Raw genomic sequence first — 17,350 nt, forward strand, 5'->3', positions numbered from 1 at the left:
TGTGAAAAAATACTAGCTCTCTCTGTTTGCATATTTGATAATGCAACTGTTGAACTAAAAAAAAAAAAAACAGGGAATCACTTTCTTAATCTTACATACTGTAAGGCCAACTTGCATCCTGAATTTGGGAAAAAAACCTAAGACAGCATTGACATAGAAATTTTCTGTTCAGTGAGAGCAGCTCTTCAGTTTGTCCTCTGACAGAATGTTGCGTTGCTCTAACAAGTTTCTTTCTCTACTTTCTTTTGTGCTACCTGAACACACACATACACAAAGTATTTAAATTTCGTAATAGTTAAATAAGAGAAGTAATGGTCAAATGAAACAATACTTGTTTATAGTATGTGTAGTTTCCTTCATAGAGTAATGAAATAGAAAAATATTTCATTACTCTATGAAGTATAAAATATAAAAATATTTTATATTTTGCTTATATAGGTCAGTTTAACAGCTATTCATGTTCACCATTATGAAAGTTACACAACTTCATACATGATATATGTTAAATATGTACTTGTGTATTTGCATTAAAATGTCGTCATGTTTGTAAATGCTTGTCTCAGGAAATATTTCTTGAACATGTGGTCATCAATCTCTGGTGTTCAGAGTCTATAATGTGTTTAATGTGCTTGTGCTTGACTGTAATATTGGGAGTATCTAATAGATTTTTAGCTTTGGTATTTGACAAAATATAAACCAGTATTTCTTAATGGAAACGCCAGACTTTAAAGCATGCTCTAAGTTATCACATTGGGTAGGAATGGTAACTTTGTTCTGATTCTTGTTTAAAGTAAGTATGTGTTTTTTATATATATATATATATATATATATATATATATATATATTCTCATTAAATACGTTTACTAGATAAATACATCTATTGGCAAAACACCACCCAGTCCTAGGATATGTTTGTGAAGGAACGCATGTAGCCACATTGTTTTTATTTTATTGGTGTGGGGGTTTTTTGTTGGCTTTTTTTTTTTTTAATGTACCTTGATACTTCACTTAGTGACCCGAACAGCGTTCACTGAAGGCAAGTTTTTGCATTCTGTGCAGACTGTTTTACAAGACACGCTATTTATAACTAATGTTATGTCAGAAGCTGTATTTAGTTGAAAATTTTATTATTACTGTCACACTACATATTACAGTGTAGAGACATTAATTTGTATTGCTGCCAGCTTTGCAGTGGATACATGAATACTTGAAATTGTTATAGTGGCTTACATAATGTGTTGGTATTTGGGATTTTGGGTATGGTCTGAAATAAGGTGGCTGGTGTGGGCAGTAGAATGTTGTGTCTGTGCTGTGGGCATGCCATAAGAATGCTTAGTTATAATTTCCTACGTGGGCCTACAGGAGTTCATACCTTGTGGTACATCTGTGTTAGTGCATCTTTGCCATTCAGATACTCCTGTGTTCAGGCACTGTGGAGAAATCTTGACAGTACTGTCAATTATTTCTCAGTATAGATTAACTTTGGGGTTTTTCAAGAAATTTGTGAAAATGTGATGGCAATAATAACAAATCTAGAGGGTTCTGATGTTTTGCTTGAAGAGCTAAACTCAGACTGCAATTATACATGAGATTTGATGAGCTGTCATCCTAGATGGAAACAGAGTGACAGTAGTATTAGTAAGAGGAATATGTCTGGGAATCGCCTTTGTTGAAAAGATAAAGACTGGAGGATTAATACTGTTAGTAATTATACAGCTCAGATATTCCTGGATGTGAAGAAGCCCAGTGGGTCTGATGAAGCCACCACTGAAGCAGTAAGAGGTGATGCTGGATTTGGATTGGTTTTGGGAAGCAGTGAGAATTTAGTTGAAGAGTTAGTCCTCTAAAAGAAGTTAGTCCTCTAAAAGAAGTTTGGACCACAGCTGTGGATCACAAGTAGATTTCATTTAAATAAAATTGAAAAATAAATGAAGACAAACTTGCATAGCAGTGTATTTATCTAGAAACTGTTGGAGTTGCTGGTAGTGCAGTTTCTTCAGAGACTGATGTCATCCTCCAGCCACCTCAATCTTTTGAAACTGCACTCCAGCATCAGCACTTTAGTTGGCTGTCTCATATATTTTATTATTTCCCTTCTAAGCTGGAGCATTATTAGTATGAAAACATAAAATACTATCTTAATTTCTTCCCTCTCAGTGTTCCTATAGATACTAACAAGGTATTCTCATTGACTTGAATGATTTTTTTTCTTTGAAGCATTGAATCTTTTTCTTCTTGTAATGTCTAACAAAGTGAAACTTGGAGGGTTGCTGATGCCCATAACTTTTACACTTCCTCCAGCAAAGATTAACAAAGATTGTCTTAGAAAATATTCAGAACTTCTTGAAGGTATGTATTTGGGTTTCCTATGTTTGCAAAGGTTTCTTAGTAGGATAAGAATTTTATAACCAAATTTCAACCAAACTACAAACTGGACCATCTATCGTGTAGTCTCGTGTTACAAAATGTGGTACGAAAGTTTAACGTATTTATATTTCATTTAAATGCAATTATAGTTTGTATGTGATTATGCATAAAGAGCTTGGGCTGTTTAATCTTCACAGGGCCTTCTGAGTTTGCTCACAATTCTCCTGAGGTGTAACAGAATCTGTCAGCATGGAGGCTGGATGTTATGGTGTATATGGTCTGAAGGGTTCACGTGGGACCTCATTCCAGAAAGGCCCAGCACAGGCTGGTTGGAACAGTGTCCTGCATGCACATTGTGGGACACCGCCAGGTGTTTGAAAAGCACAGCTATTGGAGTTCAGTATTCATCTGGCAGGCTGGCCAAGTACAGCTTTAAGAGTCTTGATTTGTCAGCCTGTCCTATGAGGTGGTCACAATAAACCAGAAATCAAACGAATAATGCTGAGAATCACGTGTGCAGTGTTTCACTGGAAGCCTTATGTGAGATAGTTTCTGAGGTAGACAAGGTGAAGATGGAAAATGCAATTGTTGTTTTTGAAGGATTCAGCTGCAAGCATCAATTCTGACAATAATTGGGTTTAACTGTTGTATTGGAATCCGTGGTGCCCTCAGGGCCGGGGAAAAAAAAACCAAAACAAGCTGAAAAGATTGCTGATGGCACTGGCAAAACCCTCAGACATGAAATCAAACTTGAGCCAGTTTGTTGGTGTACACTAGAAGTTTGAGCATAGCCTTTTATCAGGTTGTTGTGTTTGCCGTTTTCAGAAACTACTTAGGGTAATTCTTGGGACAGGAATTTAGTAAGTGAACATCTGTGAGATGAGTAAATGAGTGGTACATTACTTGAGGCAGTTGCAGCAGCAGCTTTGTTCAAGTTCTAAACAGGAGTTTCATTGCAGTGTGTGTGTGGCACCAGTCTCCGTGGTGCGTGCCAGCAGCAGCAGAGTCAGGCTTAAATGCTTTGGCCCAGCTGAGAAACAGCCTTCTATGGGATTGGAATACTGCCTGCTATAAAGTTTCATAAATGGATTGGATTTTCAACTAACTGAATCAGACAAAGATTCAAGCTATAGGACTGCAATGGAGTTTCTAATAAAGATGGTATCTTTTTTTAGAGGTTGCAGCTTGTGATTGGCCCCACAAGTTTGTGAATTGTCATGAGTTCCTTAGTCCTTGAGTTTAGAGCAAGAGTCATGTCCAACTAGGGGCAAAGAGAGACTATATGCAGCAATTCTCGCTTAAAGTAATTGGAATAAAAACTGAAATAAAGTAATATTGGAATATTCCATCTTGTGAAATCCTTATTACAGTCATGATTTTGTCTCATGATTATCTAGGGTGCTGTCAATAGTATTGCAGAGAGGGAGAGGGAGTACGAGTGAATGAGCAGGAAAAGCGTGTCTGTCTTGCCTCATGATGGGCGGTGTGTTCAGGCAAGCAGAAATGGTGCAAAGTCATGTTGTCAGCGCCCTACTACTAATGCTGTTAGAAAGATAGTTTCAAGAAAGGTGAGGTGGAGAGCTGTGGTAGAAATGGTACCTGCTTGCTCTTCAGCTGAATACAAAGATGAGGAAGGAACTGCTAGTTGGACTGTGATAGTTCGTGTCTGCACATGTCATGTTTTGCCAGACATTTGCTTTGTATATATTGGGCACATTTCTTGTGTCCTGGTAAAGGGAGCCAAAATACCCAAATAAGCCAGATGTTTTATACCGTTACATAAACCAGTTTCTGGTATACTCTTAAGCCCATTCAGGGCTCCTGTTTATAGTAAATTATACATGCCCCTAGATGTACCTAGTGTAGGCCCCTTTTCTTGTTAGTAGTTTTTCCCAAATATCTGAAAACAAGCCTGAAAATCACTGGGGTGAATAAAAACCTCTGTTGTTGCTAAATAAGTATTTTTTGTGGACAAAAATATTACTCACCATAGAACTTTTTCCTCATAGTCTTGAATGGAACAAAGTGACTTACTGCTGTCAGAGGAACAGAATATGTAATATGTTAATTTGATTTTCAAAGAGATACGATCTTTTGATTTCCAAGTCAAAAGATCCTTAAAGTTACCATGTTTTCAGAAAACATTGAAATCACTTGGCCTTCAACAAGTAGCCAGTCTGCACGCGTCTGTCTCTGGTTGCCCATGTATTTTCCTATTTTTCAATGCTTGGCATATCCTGTTGATCTAGCTCTTCACCAGACGTGTGTATGTTTTGTTGTTTTGGGGGCGTGGTGGTGGTGTTCATTTGTTTGGGGTTTGTAGCTTTTTGAAAATGTGTTTATTCTTCCATTTATTTTTTTATTTAATTTAAGTTAAAGCTCTCTGAACAGAGGAGTGATCCAAGCTGAAAGGTCAGGAGTGGCTGTAAATGGGTTTAATTGCATTTCTGTTTCTTGAATACTTTGGTTCATGAGTCCCATGGGTAACACCAGTTCAGAGTGCCATGCTGACAGTGTAGAACATCTCTCCATATGTGTACAGAAGAGAATTTTCCTTATTACTCCATCTTCACCAAGGCTTCAATATAATACTTATATGGGCTTTTTAAAAGACTTTTTTTAAACATACACGTTGTTTGTTTCATTAGTAATTTAATCCTGGTCTTTCATTTAGTTAGTTGCTTTAATTCTTTTTTGTACATACTAGCTGCATCCTTCTTTGTTGGGACCTAATTGTTCAGTTGGTATTGAAACTAACAGAGAAGTTTAGAATATTGTTATTGATGTATACTACCCGTGACTTTGTGAAATTAGGGAAGCATTTTGAATTCCTGAAAACCTGTTTCTGTGATCAAAGTATACCATTCTAGCCCATAACTACAGATCCAAGTTGTTTTGAAATATGAAATTAGCCTTTGCAACTGACTATAACATATGAGCATTTGCACAACTGTTTTTCAGTAATAGAAAAGCTCTGTTTATTATTTTTAAATTTCTCGTGTATTTAGAACAAGACTTGTGTTTATGCTAAAGTGTTCTGCTGTTTGCATAGTAACTGTATGCCAGACTGTTGAGATTAGAATTTAACACTAGTAGAGCTCATGTACAAGCTAATTTGCAAATTAGCTTCTTCTCTACACTGAAATTCCAGGTCATGCATTCTCTCTGCAGGAAACAAAAGGAATGTTTGGAGGATTGAGGTCTGTACAGCTGTCTGTAAACAGTTGGTACTTATGTAGCATACAGGAATCATTCTGAAGAGTCTATTACAGTCTGGTTGTTATAGTTGAAATTTAGTAGTTCTGTGCTGTTGCACAGAGTGGATTGACAAATAGTGCAACATCCCTCTCAATACTAGGAGTATCTTAAAGAGAATAAAGTGTTTGTGTTAGAGGTGGGGAATGTAATTCTGTTGTTTGGTTTGAGGTTGGGGTTTTTCTTGGGCTGGGAGGAGGGCAGGGTTCAGCCTTTGTAACTGATGCTTTGAGATTACTGAGGGCTTTATTTTGTTTCATTTTTGACTTTTCCTCGGCAAACTTCATGGCTTGGGGTGGGATAAGAAAGAAGGATTCTTCTTTGAAGAGGTGGAACCTCGGTAAAATGCATAACAACATAAAGAGCTGAGAATTTAGTAAAGTGAAGTTGATCCTTGCATTGACATAGGGAAAAATTAGATCATCACTTTAAGGTAATTTGAATCCTGGTTTCCTGTGAAATGCTTAATAGGACATTTGTGGGAACTTTGTGACAGTTGTCAACACTGAACAAATGATGACCACTTTAGTTTGCAAAGATATTTTAATATATACCCAAATTTTTTTCAAAGAGGGAAGAAAGGAGATTCTTGAACTTTGAATCTAAAATTTCTGTGGAACTGTTTAAACACATTTTAATAAAGTAGATATTAACAGAGGAGAACATCTAGGAGATTCATATTTTTCAGCTTGGCTGGAACATGGCTTTAATAAAAAGCATAAGGTTAAGTATATATGTTCCATATAACACTAATGAACAATGTGAATTATTTTATGATATATACAGCTTTTTTTTTTTTTTTTTTTTTTTTAATGCTTAAGTAGTTATTTAGCCTTGGTAGAATGGACAAGTCCAGAATAATTTGGAGATTGTGTTTTGAGTACCCAATGTGTTTCTGTATAGGGATTTTTACTTCATCTTTTAAAATGTTTTTGCAAAATTTTATTTCAATAATGAAGCTGTTTTAAGCCCAAGCTTTGACTCAGACCAACAAATACAAGGAAATTAGCTCTAGCCCTAGCATTCATTTGGCAAGCTACAGCAGTGTAGAAAAGGTACATGTGGCATCCTTGGATATGTGCACCTGCTATTTTCCTCTGCACCACGTCTAATATTCATCTGACCCCTACTCAGTTTGAAAAATGACTGGAAAGCCAATGTAGAATCCTCCTATTTTTCTGAATGAGCTCTCTGAAGAGTGAGTGATTGGACAGAAAAAGAGATGGTCAGACTGTCTTTGAACTGCTCCTTTTGGTCTTGACCATAAATGCACAGGCTCTGTTAATTAAAATTTATTGGATTACAGATCTGGTTCATCTGGATATATGATGTAAGCTAAAGGAAAGAAGTGGGATAAAAGGATAAGGAAATGTAGGGGAAGAGAAAACTTAGTATTCATATTTTAGGGGGGGTGTTGAGCTATGACTTTAAAAGAGTTAAAAACAATTTTAGAAGGTTTAGTTTCTTTGCAGATACTCAGTTGTAACTTAACTCACATAAATGAGGATTTAAGTTTAAAGATAGAAGCAACCATAGTTAAGTGTCATTTTTAGTCTTTTAAAATCCCTAAAAGCAAATTGTGCAGGGAAGATTTTTGCTGACTCCTTAACTCACTCAAGAGTTTATGTAATAGGGAGGGGGCTATGGCAGTCATTCATTAACAATAACATCTGTAGTACTTGGAATGTCCTGACCTCTAGTCAGACATGAATGGTATTCGCATGTGATACAGTACAGCATGATTTGCCTTATTAGCTCTGATATCTTTCCTTTCTTCTGAAATGCGCTGCTTTCTTAAGAAAAAATGTTTGCTAGCACATTAAAAGTGTGGTTATGTCATTGATACCTCACTTCATAACATAATTACTAATTTAATGAATGTGAAATATTCCTCAGAGGTCAGTGGGAATACTGTTTTCTTGAAATCTTTCTGATTTACCATGAGTGAATTACTTCAGTGTCTACTGACAAAAATTATACAAAAGCTCACTCATATAGCAAATATTTTAGCATATACAAAGAAATATAAATGTTTTAAATTACTTTCTGATTTCACAGTATTTTTATTATGATTTCATTTACTTGGTTTTGTAATTTTTCAGCACAGTTAAAATATGTAATTTTATGCAGATTCGATCTTGACTTAATTTCATTAAGTCTTTTCAACTACATATCACTTCAAGTTAAGGCTACAGTGGGTATTTTAAGTTTACTTTATATATTGGAGTGTAGAAAGTTCTGAAAGTAACATTTTTAATGTCAAATTAACTGTCATTGAGAATTAATTTACCAAGCTGCTTGGCTGTTTAATCTTTGTACACATAACTTCTGTGCTTCAAGTTCATTCTTTGTACAGTATATCAGCTTTTTTTTTCTTAAGGGGTTCAAAGGGATTTCCAGTAGTTATTAGCTGCAGCTATGGCTCTCAAGTTCTGATCCTGAATTGCTGCCCTTGGTATCCAATGTACAATTTCTCTTTAAACAAGCAAAAAGAAATAAATATTTTTCTGGTCTTGAGCTTGGTATATGTATTGGTAATGTGCACAGAGTAGTTTTTATTTTGCTTTCACCTGCAGGGTTATTTTGGGTAGCAAAAGCTGATTTTGGAAAAACAGGCTTAGTCACAAAGGTGTGCAATTTATTGCAGTTTATCTAAGAATCGTTGAAAAAAATGTGAAAAACTTGGTATCTAAAGCAGTAATTACACATATATACATTTTCTCTGTCACCTGTTGTCAGTCTGACTAGTCTGACTCAGGTTTTGTTTTTTAGCACTTTGATTATTGGTTCCAGTAAATCTCCGTGTTTCTCCAGAGTGCTTCCTTTTCGCAGTTCTGCTTTTGGAATGAAAGATTTAGCTGTACTAAACCCACTTTTTAAATTATTTTATTTCAGTTATCTAGAAAAGTATGAAAAAGTCCATCATTTTGGGGAGGAGGATGATGAGGTACAACCAGGCAATCCAAAACCACAACTTCCTATTGGTGCAATTCCAACTTCCTATAACTACCAGCAACACAGCGTGTCAGGTAAATTCTTGAGGGTAAAAGTGCTATTTTCTTTGTGTGTGTGTGTTTTTATTTTGACAGGCTTCAGAAATAGTGCCTAGATAAATTTGAATATTTAAAGCATCAAATCTGTAAGACATTCAAATGATTAGTTTAATACACTCAAAAACCTTTCCACTGTGAACCACAACTAAACAAATATTAAAATCCATAAGCTATTTGTTCTTTCAAATATTATCCTTGCTAATTAGTAGAGCTGCATAGTTACTTGTCTTGAAAAAGATTGCCTTGAAATTTGTGGTGTGTTTCTTTCAATCTCTCGTTTCTCTACTGAGTCAAATACCTGAATTGAGCCTACAATTAGTTAAGCTTTAAATCAGAAGCTGGTGGAATGGACGTGTAATTTGTTGTGTAGAAATTGACTTCAAATTGTATTACAATTCCATTCTGCTTTAATTAAAGCTTGTATTTTGTAAGCTTTTCTTTGGGAGAATGTGCTGCAGTGTTGCGTTCTGGAGGTGGTAAGGGAACTGATATGTAACTGGAAAGTTACACAGCAGAGTGGAATGGGTTCCACATTTTGGTCAGAAAAAAATACATTGAGTATGGTAAAAACTTGTTAAAGAACTGCAGTAAATTACAAACAAACTTTTTCAAAATTCTTACTTACAGTAATACTGCTTAATGTATTGTTTTAAGATTAATGAGTGTAGCTGTGAAAATGTTGCGGTTTTTTTTGTTTTTATTTAGATTATCTTCGTCAAAGCTATGGGCTGTCTATGGACTTAAACTCACCAAATGACTATAATAAGTTGGTGCTTTCACTATTATCTGGACTCCCAAATGAAGTGGACTTTGCAATTAATGTGTGTACTCTTCTTTCAAATGAAAGCAAGCATGTTATGCAGCTTGAAAAGGACCCTAAAATCATCACTTTACTGCTTGCAAATGCGGGGGTGTTTGATGACAGTAAGTATATAACAACATTTTTGCAACAGAAAATTTTGTCCATACCTGTTGTAGCATCTTTCACAGCTCACGATAATTAAAGTGCTAATAGCTTACTTCATGGTAATATATCTAGTTTTTCTCTTTACCTTGTCCACAAATACAGGTTTTATCAGATGTTACAAATACCTTTTAAGTTAGGAAATTTAAAAATTTATTTAATGGGGTAGTGGAATATAAGAATTACTTTTTTGATAAAAGGTCAGTTGTTCAGGAGGCTAAATTTAGAGAATTGCATTTTCATCTGATTGTAGTGTGTTACTGTTTCCTTTTGAATTTGTAGGACCATGCTGACTTTTCATAATTCTTTTTTAATGGCAATTGCGGATTTAAAAATAAAGAAAAGGTAGTCTGAAAACAATGACTTGCTAACATTTTTTTGTCCTGATACTTCACTGCAAATTAAACTGTAGTGAAATTCAGATTATAAGACTCAAGGGAGAAGAGTCTTAATCTGATTGTCAGAATTACTTAATGTGTTAGCACATAAATTTCAAAAGAGAGTTGATTCCATCAAAATACTAAAGTATGTGAAATAAATTCTTTGGATTTTTTAGTGTGAAAAAAATGCCTCCATGCCTTATTATTCCTTGTTAATGGCTTCCTGTCAGAGAGAAGCAAAACATAAGTTAACCTAAACCCCTGTAAAACCATAACATCATAGCTTATATCTTGGGGTGGTGAGGAAGAAGTATTTACCAGGTATATCTGCTGGGTTTTTTTAGTTGGTTGGTTTTTTTTTGTTTTGGGGTTGTTTTGTTTTGTTGTGTGTTTGGGTTTTTTGTTTGTTTGTTTGTTTTTTTTTTTGTTCTGGGGTGGGGGTTTTTTGTTTGTTTATTTTTGTGGGTTTTTTGTTTGTTTTTTGTTTTGTTGTTGTGGTTTGGTTTTTTGGTGGGTTTTTTTTTGTTTTTTTGTTTCTTTGTTTTGTTTTTTGGGGTTTGTTGTTGTTTTGGTTTTGTGGGGTGTTTTTGTGTTTGTTTTGGTGGGGGGGTTTGTGGTTTTTTTCATTTGTTTGTTTGTTTTGTTGGTTTTTTTGGTTTTGTGGAGTTTTGTTGGTTGGTTATTAGTTGCCTTTTTTATACTGAAATTCAGAAATTGCCTCCATGAAAAATTGCTCAAATGAGCCTTTTCAGCCAAGCATAATTGTCTGATAATTATAGACAATGATATCTGTTTGGGTATAACTCTACTTGGCATGTGTAAGCATAAACATAGTATGTTATGTCAAAGATTCTGTTTTAAAACTCTGGGGCATAAGCAGTGTTAGCCATTGTATATGGTTTAGTTGTTTTTTTAATCATTGCCATTTTTACATAATGATTTGTAGCTCCCCCCTTCTCCCCCCAGTATTGCATTAGTGTCCTCCAGCTTCTCTCTTCTCTTCCAATTTGTACATTTTTCAATGTCCTTCAGATACAGTTAGACCTTGGTCATTTAGTGTTTCCATCAAGTCCAGTCACAAGGACTTCCAAAGGAAAATACTTGAAAGGATGCTAAAGGCAAACTTACTCTTCCATATGATTCCAGAATACTTGCTGTCTGGATTTTTGAAGTTACCATCAATCCCCTGTTCTTTTGGTGAAGCTTCTATTGATTTAGGAATTTGCAAATAATTTAATTGAGTTTTATATTTCTATTTAAGGATTTTTTCGGATGTTGTAGGGGTAGACAGCATTTTCTGTAGTTCTTAACTTGAAGAACAGGTTTATTCCATAGCTTGTCTGTATTAGTGTTTTTTGAAATATATTTGGGGTAAAGCTGAGAGGAATGATGAGCATATAATGAACTCATTCTTTTCATTCCCTGGGGAAAACTTTTTTCTTTTTTTTTTCTTTTTTTTTTTTTTTTTTTAAATTACATGATTATGTCTTCTTCTGGATAAATCCAGGAAATATCCTAGCAGCATTACAAGGACTAATTGGGGCAAATGGGGAAAAGAAACAGCAGGAGTATGTTTACTTATTTTTGAAGCATGAAACTTCAATTTGGAATACTTACGTGGTTTTACAGTATGAATAATAAAGGTAGATCTGCCAGATTTCATGATTAAATGAATTCTCTAATTGTTACATTCAGGCATTATGAAAATAGGATTGCAATAATTTGAGGTGGCAATAAAAAGTAGCTGATTAACTTCCTTTAATACAGGTTTTAGATTTTTATTGTCTATAATTAAGGTTTTATAATTGATACTATTTATAATGTAGTGTTTTTAGGTAAAATACGTCATCAGCTTCCCTCCTGTCCCCTCCTAAACTTCAAGACGACAGTTGGATTGCAGGTCATGGGGCAGCCCCAGAATTTGGGGGTTATATAGTGTATTCTGCTTGGAGAGCTGCATAAGGCCTTGGTTTGGATTCTGTGAATTGAAAGCTGATGTGGTCTTGGAATTGAGATTTGTAGCATTTTTTACAAAATAAGAAAACATGATGAACCAAAATGTTTAACTTAAAAGTGTTATTCGTTCATTACAGAACTATTGCAAGACAGAGTTTATTTTTGGATTGACTCATCATTGAATCAGATTGACTGAGTCTTTGCTGCTTTCAAGGAGTGACAATTACAAAAGCTGTTAGTGCCTCCATCAAACCATCAAACAGCCAAGAACATCCATTACTGGTCTTGGTTAAATACTGAGTTTCAGTTGAATGCTGTCAAAATCTTACTATTGTTAAGTTTTTAGAAAACATAAGTGGGAATTTGTTTAATTACTACATAGTGTTTGTGTTTACACAGTGCACATGGAAAACAGTTCCTGATGTGAGGGTGAAAATAGAGCAGTCATCTTGGCTCTTGGATAAGAGCTGTGGAAAAGTGTCTCCTGTGGTTTTTTTTACAGTGTTCACAAACTAAACCTTTCCTTGCAAACTCCTTACTCTCAGTTTAAACTGTAAAGCTGCAGTAGCTGTTAATTAATGACAACAGACATTTCAGCTGGTATATGCAGTGTTTTTTAAGATCAAAAGGAAACACTGGAAGAGTCTATAGCGTTCTTGATTCTTTATTTTGTTTATGGATTAATAAAAATATTATTTTTTTATTTTACTAAATTATGCTTTTTGTGCTTAAAGCTTTAGGATCATTTTCTGCTGTATTTGGAGAAGAATGGAAGGAGAAAACTGATAGAGATTTTGTTAAGGTAAATCAAAAATTACTAAAACAATTCTGTACTGCATATGGTGGGTATCAAATCCTTTAAAAAGATTGAAAATTCTGAGATACACTAGCACATGTCCTTAAAATTACTCTCAGCTTCATTCCTTTGAATTAAATATAATAGGACACTATGTCACAGTTGTCTTAAAATGTTTGGATAAGTAGGAAGAAGTGTGTTAAGAAAAAAGTAGGTATAAGCAAATGAAGAAAGGTTTCCCTGTTTCTTCTTATAAGGAAGCTATTATGTGTGAAGGAAAGGAATATTGGGTAACATATTTGCCAGGAGGCAGCAGTGCTTTGGGTATTGTTTTAAACTGCGATAATCAGTAAGGAAACATTCTGAATTGTAAACATTAGAATGATAGTGTAAGAAGCAAAAGAGAAATACTTTATTAGTTGAGCAGTGTTGCAGGTTTGTTTCAGTTAAGCTATTTTTGCACAAGACTTTTTTAATCTTTCCACTAGAGGGCATGAGCTACTGTACAAGCAGTGAAATGAAGTAAAAATAGAACTAAAGTTTCTTTGTACAAATGGTTATTTATTCTGGATGAACTTTTTTAGGTGAATAAGAGTATGAATTGTAGCTGAAAGAGATTTGATATTCCAACATATTTACTATGACATGTAGTTTCTTTGAATTGAATTACAGGTGACGATTTAGGTTGCCAAAACAGAAGAAAGCTAGATTAAAAATTTGGATACCTTGTGCTTTTTATTAAATAAAAATGTGAAGAGATAATCTTCTGAGTTCCTTATAAAGCCAGATTCCTGCTAAATTCGATAATCATTTCATATACTGAAATATCTTACTGGTATTACAAAACAATACTTGCTGGGAGTGTTGGGAGCTTTCTTCATTTATTTTTTGTTTTATTTTTATGTAACTCAGTTTGGGAACAAGCTGGACCATAGTAATTTTAGTTAATTGATAAGAATTGTTGAAATACCAGTGTATAGATTCCATAATCAAAATTTCCAAAGTAAACTTAAACCCAAAAAAGCTAAGCTCTGATATTTGTGAGTATATGGACTTGAAAATGTGATACAAATGTTCCAAACTTGAGTGTAAAAATATTTCATAATCTTCAAAATTCCCCTTTTCTGCTGAAAAAAATCTGTCCAGATGTACTGTAGGTTGTGGGTTGGTTGGTTTGTTTTTGTTTGTTTTTGAAGCACTTAGAACTTCTGTCTTGATTTCACCCTAAGTTGTCACAGACTGTTGCTGATACGGAGCAGCAACAAGCACCATGTCTAGATCTGTAAACAACTAACAGTATTCTAATTTATTGCATATTCATTAATTATATAAATTTAAGTAATTGTTATAAGGACAGGTGGTTCTTACAAATGTTTTAACAAAGTTTTAAGTAGAACCACTGTAACTGCAGTAAGGTTTACTAGTAAAATCTTGGATGCTCTCCAAGATCTATTTTTGGGCATTACAACATATATAGTACCACTCTGTAGTGAAATACTGCTGACAGCATGTCAGAAATACTCGGAAACCATGTGAAAAACTTTACGTCAGATGTAAAATTATCTGTAATGCCAAGAAATCAGATTTTTTCAGAGCATCTCACTGCAAGCATTTGTTTGACCTTAGTACTGGAAGTAATTTATTTTGTATTTGAGCTGTGGCTGTGTCAAAACTCCCTCCTGTGTAGGAGAGAGATACTTGGTTATCAGCATAGAGGTTGTGTGTCTGGTTTTGGTGTTTGTTTTTGGATTTTTTGAAATGTGCTTTTGCAGTTTTAAGAAAAAAGAACGGCTATTAAGTAAGTTATTACTTTCACCATTCATATATATATGTTTTTAATCTTTTGTTTGTTTGTTTGTTCATTTTGATGCTTGTTGTGCCATCCAAGTATCACTGCGGTGTCAGTTGAAGGTGAAGATGAAAAACAATGTGCTTCTCTATACTAAACTTAAAGAGAATCAATTATCTTTCTTTTCTTTTTTCTTTCCCTTCCACCCAGTCCTTGCTGCATTATATAAAACTGTTTGAAAAATGTATATTTTTCATTATCTTACCTGCAGCAGGACACGTTTTCTCACTTTTTACAGAACTTACTTCTAAACTGAATCAAATGTTTTTACTAGTCAGTGAATGTGTTTCATTAATTGTCCAAATTGGAGTATTATATAAGTTGAACCTGCTGTTATTTCTTACACCTATGTTAATTTGTCTCATTCTTCCCTCTTGATTTTTCCTGGTGCTGCCAATGAGTTTAAATGTATAGTTAGTTGTAATGACTGCGTGTCCTTACATAAGGCTGGGAGCAACTGGCATTTAGCCAGTCATCTTGTATCTCTCCCTGTTTGTTTTGTTGTCCCCTGCCCCAAGCTCTGATGGCATCCTGCTCAGGTGTTTTCTCCTCTGCTTTGGAAACTTGCCCATTTTTGACTGTTTCACTTAGCTTTGAATATCCTCATGTTACCAAGGTTCACTTGTGAGTATAGTTCGCTTTCGAAAGTGACTTGTTTATATGACGCATAGTATGTTTATAACCAAATAGATTTAGCTGTTTTTCCAGGTATTTCTTTCGTGTCTCCAGCAGCTGCTCAGTGTCTGATGTGTGGTATATGAAAAATTTTATTACATTTCTTCATGCACTGCTCATCTCTGTTTATTTCTGTCAGATGATTTGCATTTCATGTTCTTGGGCTTCTTGAGGCCTCCTCTAGCTGTAGAGTTCCAAAATCCGCGTATATGCTGTTCTTGTGCCTTACTTACTTCTCTGATTTTCTTCTTTATTTTGTGGTTTTTTTTTTATTTTGTTGCCCAAATCCTCCTTCTTTGTATAAATTTAAATTTTTTTCATTTACTGTCCATTTATCCTCTGAATCTTTCCCAGATAGTGTGCAGAGAGAGATCCTTACGCTCTTAAATACTTGAAATACTTTTCAAACATCACTTTTCTTGTCTCTCACAATGATCTGTCAAGATGACTTGACTTTAGTTGCTCTTGTATTTTTCTTGGACAATAAGTAGTCATACCATTGCTATGTAATGTTTTTTGAACTCAGATGTCCGTTGATGTTACGGACAGTCATTTGCTTGATCTGATTTGCAGTGAATTCTGTATAAACCTTTGCATTTTTTTCCAAAGGAACTTGGCTTCTGACAGTGATCAGACTGTGAATACGAATCAAGTTCTTTACCTTTGTCCATTATTTCTTAGGATCTGGATGTCATGTAGTTAAGCACTATTTAGTTGCTTCCAGGTTTTAGCTTTATGTTTCTACTAGCACTCCCATGATTTAAATATATGTATAGGAACAACTAGTGATAAAGACCTTTACTTTTGCACCCTGTCTTGTTTATTTCTGTTAATATGTAGTATTAGATTGCAGCTATTCTTCATAGTAGGGAATAAATATCTGCTTGTGATGCTGAACTGATTTTTTTGTTGCCGTTGTGCTATGTGTTTTTCAAATGAATGCCCAGAAACCTCATCATTTTTTTCTGCTTTTGCTGTTCCTTTGGGGGTAGGGAAAAAAATCACTATGTTTCACCTGTTCCCTTGTAACAGAATTTTGCCTGCATGCCTTCACCTTCTGTGGCTCTTGGTGATAGCTTCAGTATTAATTAGAAAAATCTATTTTTCACAAACAGTAAGAAGTTAAGACTTTTTTCTAGCTGTTCTTGTCTTTGCTAAAATGAGGTAATAATCCTTTCTGTGCGAGTAAATCCTTTTTGCTAAACAGTACTTGGATGCCACTTAGCAACATTGCAGCGAAAATAAAATTCTTTTCCTTCCAATTTAGAAAATCTGTAGTATTGTATTTGTCAAGAAAATAGTAGTGTCAAGCTTGGTATGAATGTTGTAATTTAGTAATTACATTTGCATAGCAAAATTTCTCCTGCTGTTCAGCTGGTTGTACTTCCCATCCTTTCCTTTTTATCCAGATTTATTGGTGGTTTTATTCTGTGATTATAGTCAAAAGAGGAGCAGTATTTCATTAGTGAATCAAAGAAATGTGCAAATTTTTATTAGTCAAATTAAGGTTTATAACTTTGTTCGGATATACACATTAGAATGCGTGTATCATATATTTTTATATTATTGTGCATCACAATATGTATTTTTATTAGCTTGCAAACCTTAGTTCCTTGATTAATTCTTGAATTTCAACGGGACTATTAACAAAACAACCATTTACAGACCAGGCCATAAATTTATAAAGTAATTTGAATTCCAGTCTGCTGAAGCATTCTGCACTGGTTATATTTATAAAGGTCTTTTGTGATGGTGGTGGTTGTTTCTCTCTTTTTGTTGTGTTATGATGAAGTAGGAAGCACAGCAGCAGCTTTAAAAAGTCTTTCCAAATAGCTGCTTCTGGCAGGAGTTTAGGATCTACTGAGACTGGGAGGAGTCACCTTATTCTGCCTTGTTTCTAGGAGATGAAGGAAGATGAGCTGTACTTTTTTTCTATTTGTAATTGCTGAATTTCTAATGGTGTATAGAAAACCTCTCCATAGTTTCAGTGTGTGCTTCAGCAAAGCACTTCTGTGGTAGCGTTAGTTGATCGTGACCACATACTTCTGGTGCTTG

General features: G+C 34.6%; 1 protein-coding gene across 1 annotated transcript in view; it reads left to right on the forward strand.

The window, feature by feature from the left end:
* Nucleotides 1-17,350, forward strand: part of ARID2 (AT-rich interaction domain 2) — a 94,835-nt gene that overhangs the window by 46,310 nt on the left and 31,175 nt on the right. Inside the window, exons 5-7 of the mRNA XM_040062224.1 lie at nucleotides 8,518-8,651; nucleotides 9,381-9,599; nucleotides 12,710-12,777. Coding sequence (XP_039918158.1) covers nucleotides 8,518-8,651; nucleotides 9,381-9,599; nucleotides 12,710-12,777 — 421 coding nt within the window. The remainder of the gene's footprint in view (nucleotides 1-8,517; nucleotides 8,652-9,380; nucleotides 9,600-12,709; nucleotides 12,778-17,350) is intronic.

Source organism: Hirundo rustica, chromosome 4 (assembly GCF_015227805.2).
Source record: "Hirundo rustica isolate bHirRus1 chromosome 4, bHirRus1.pri.v3, whole genome shotgun sequence".
NCBI lineage: Eukaryota > Metazoa > Chordata > Aves > Passeriformes > Hirundinidae > Hirundo > Hirundo rustica.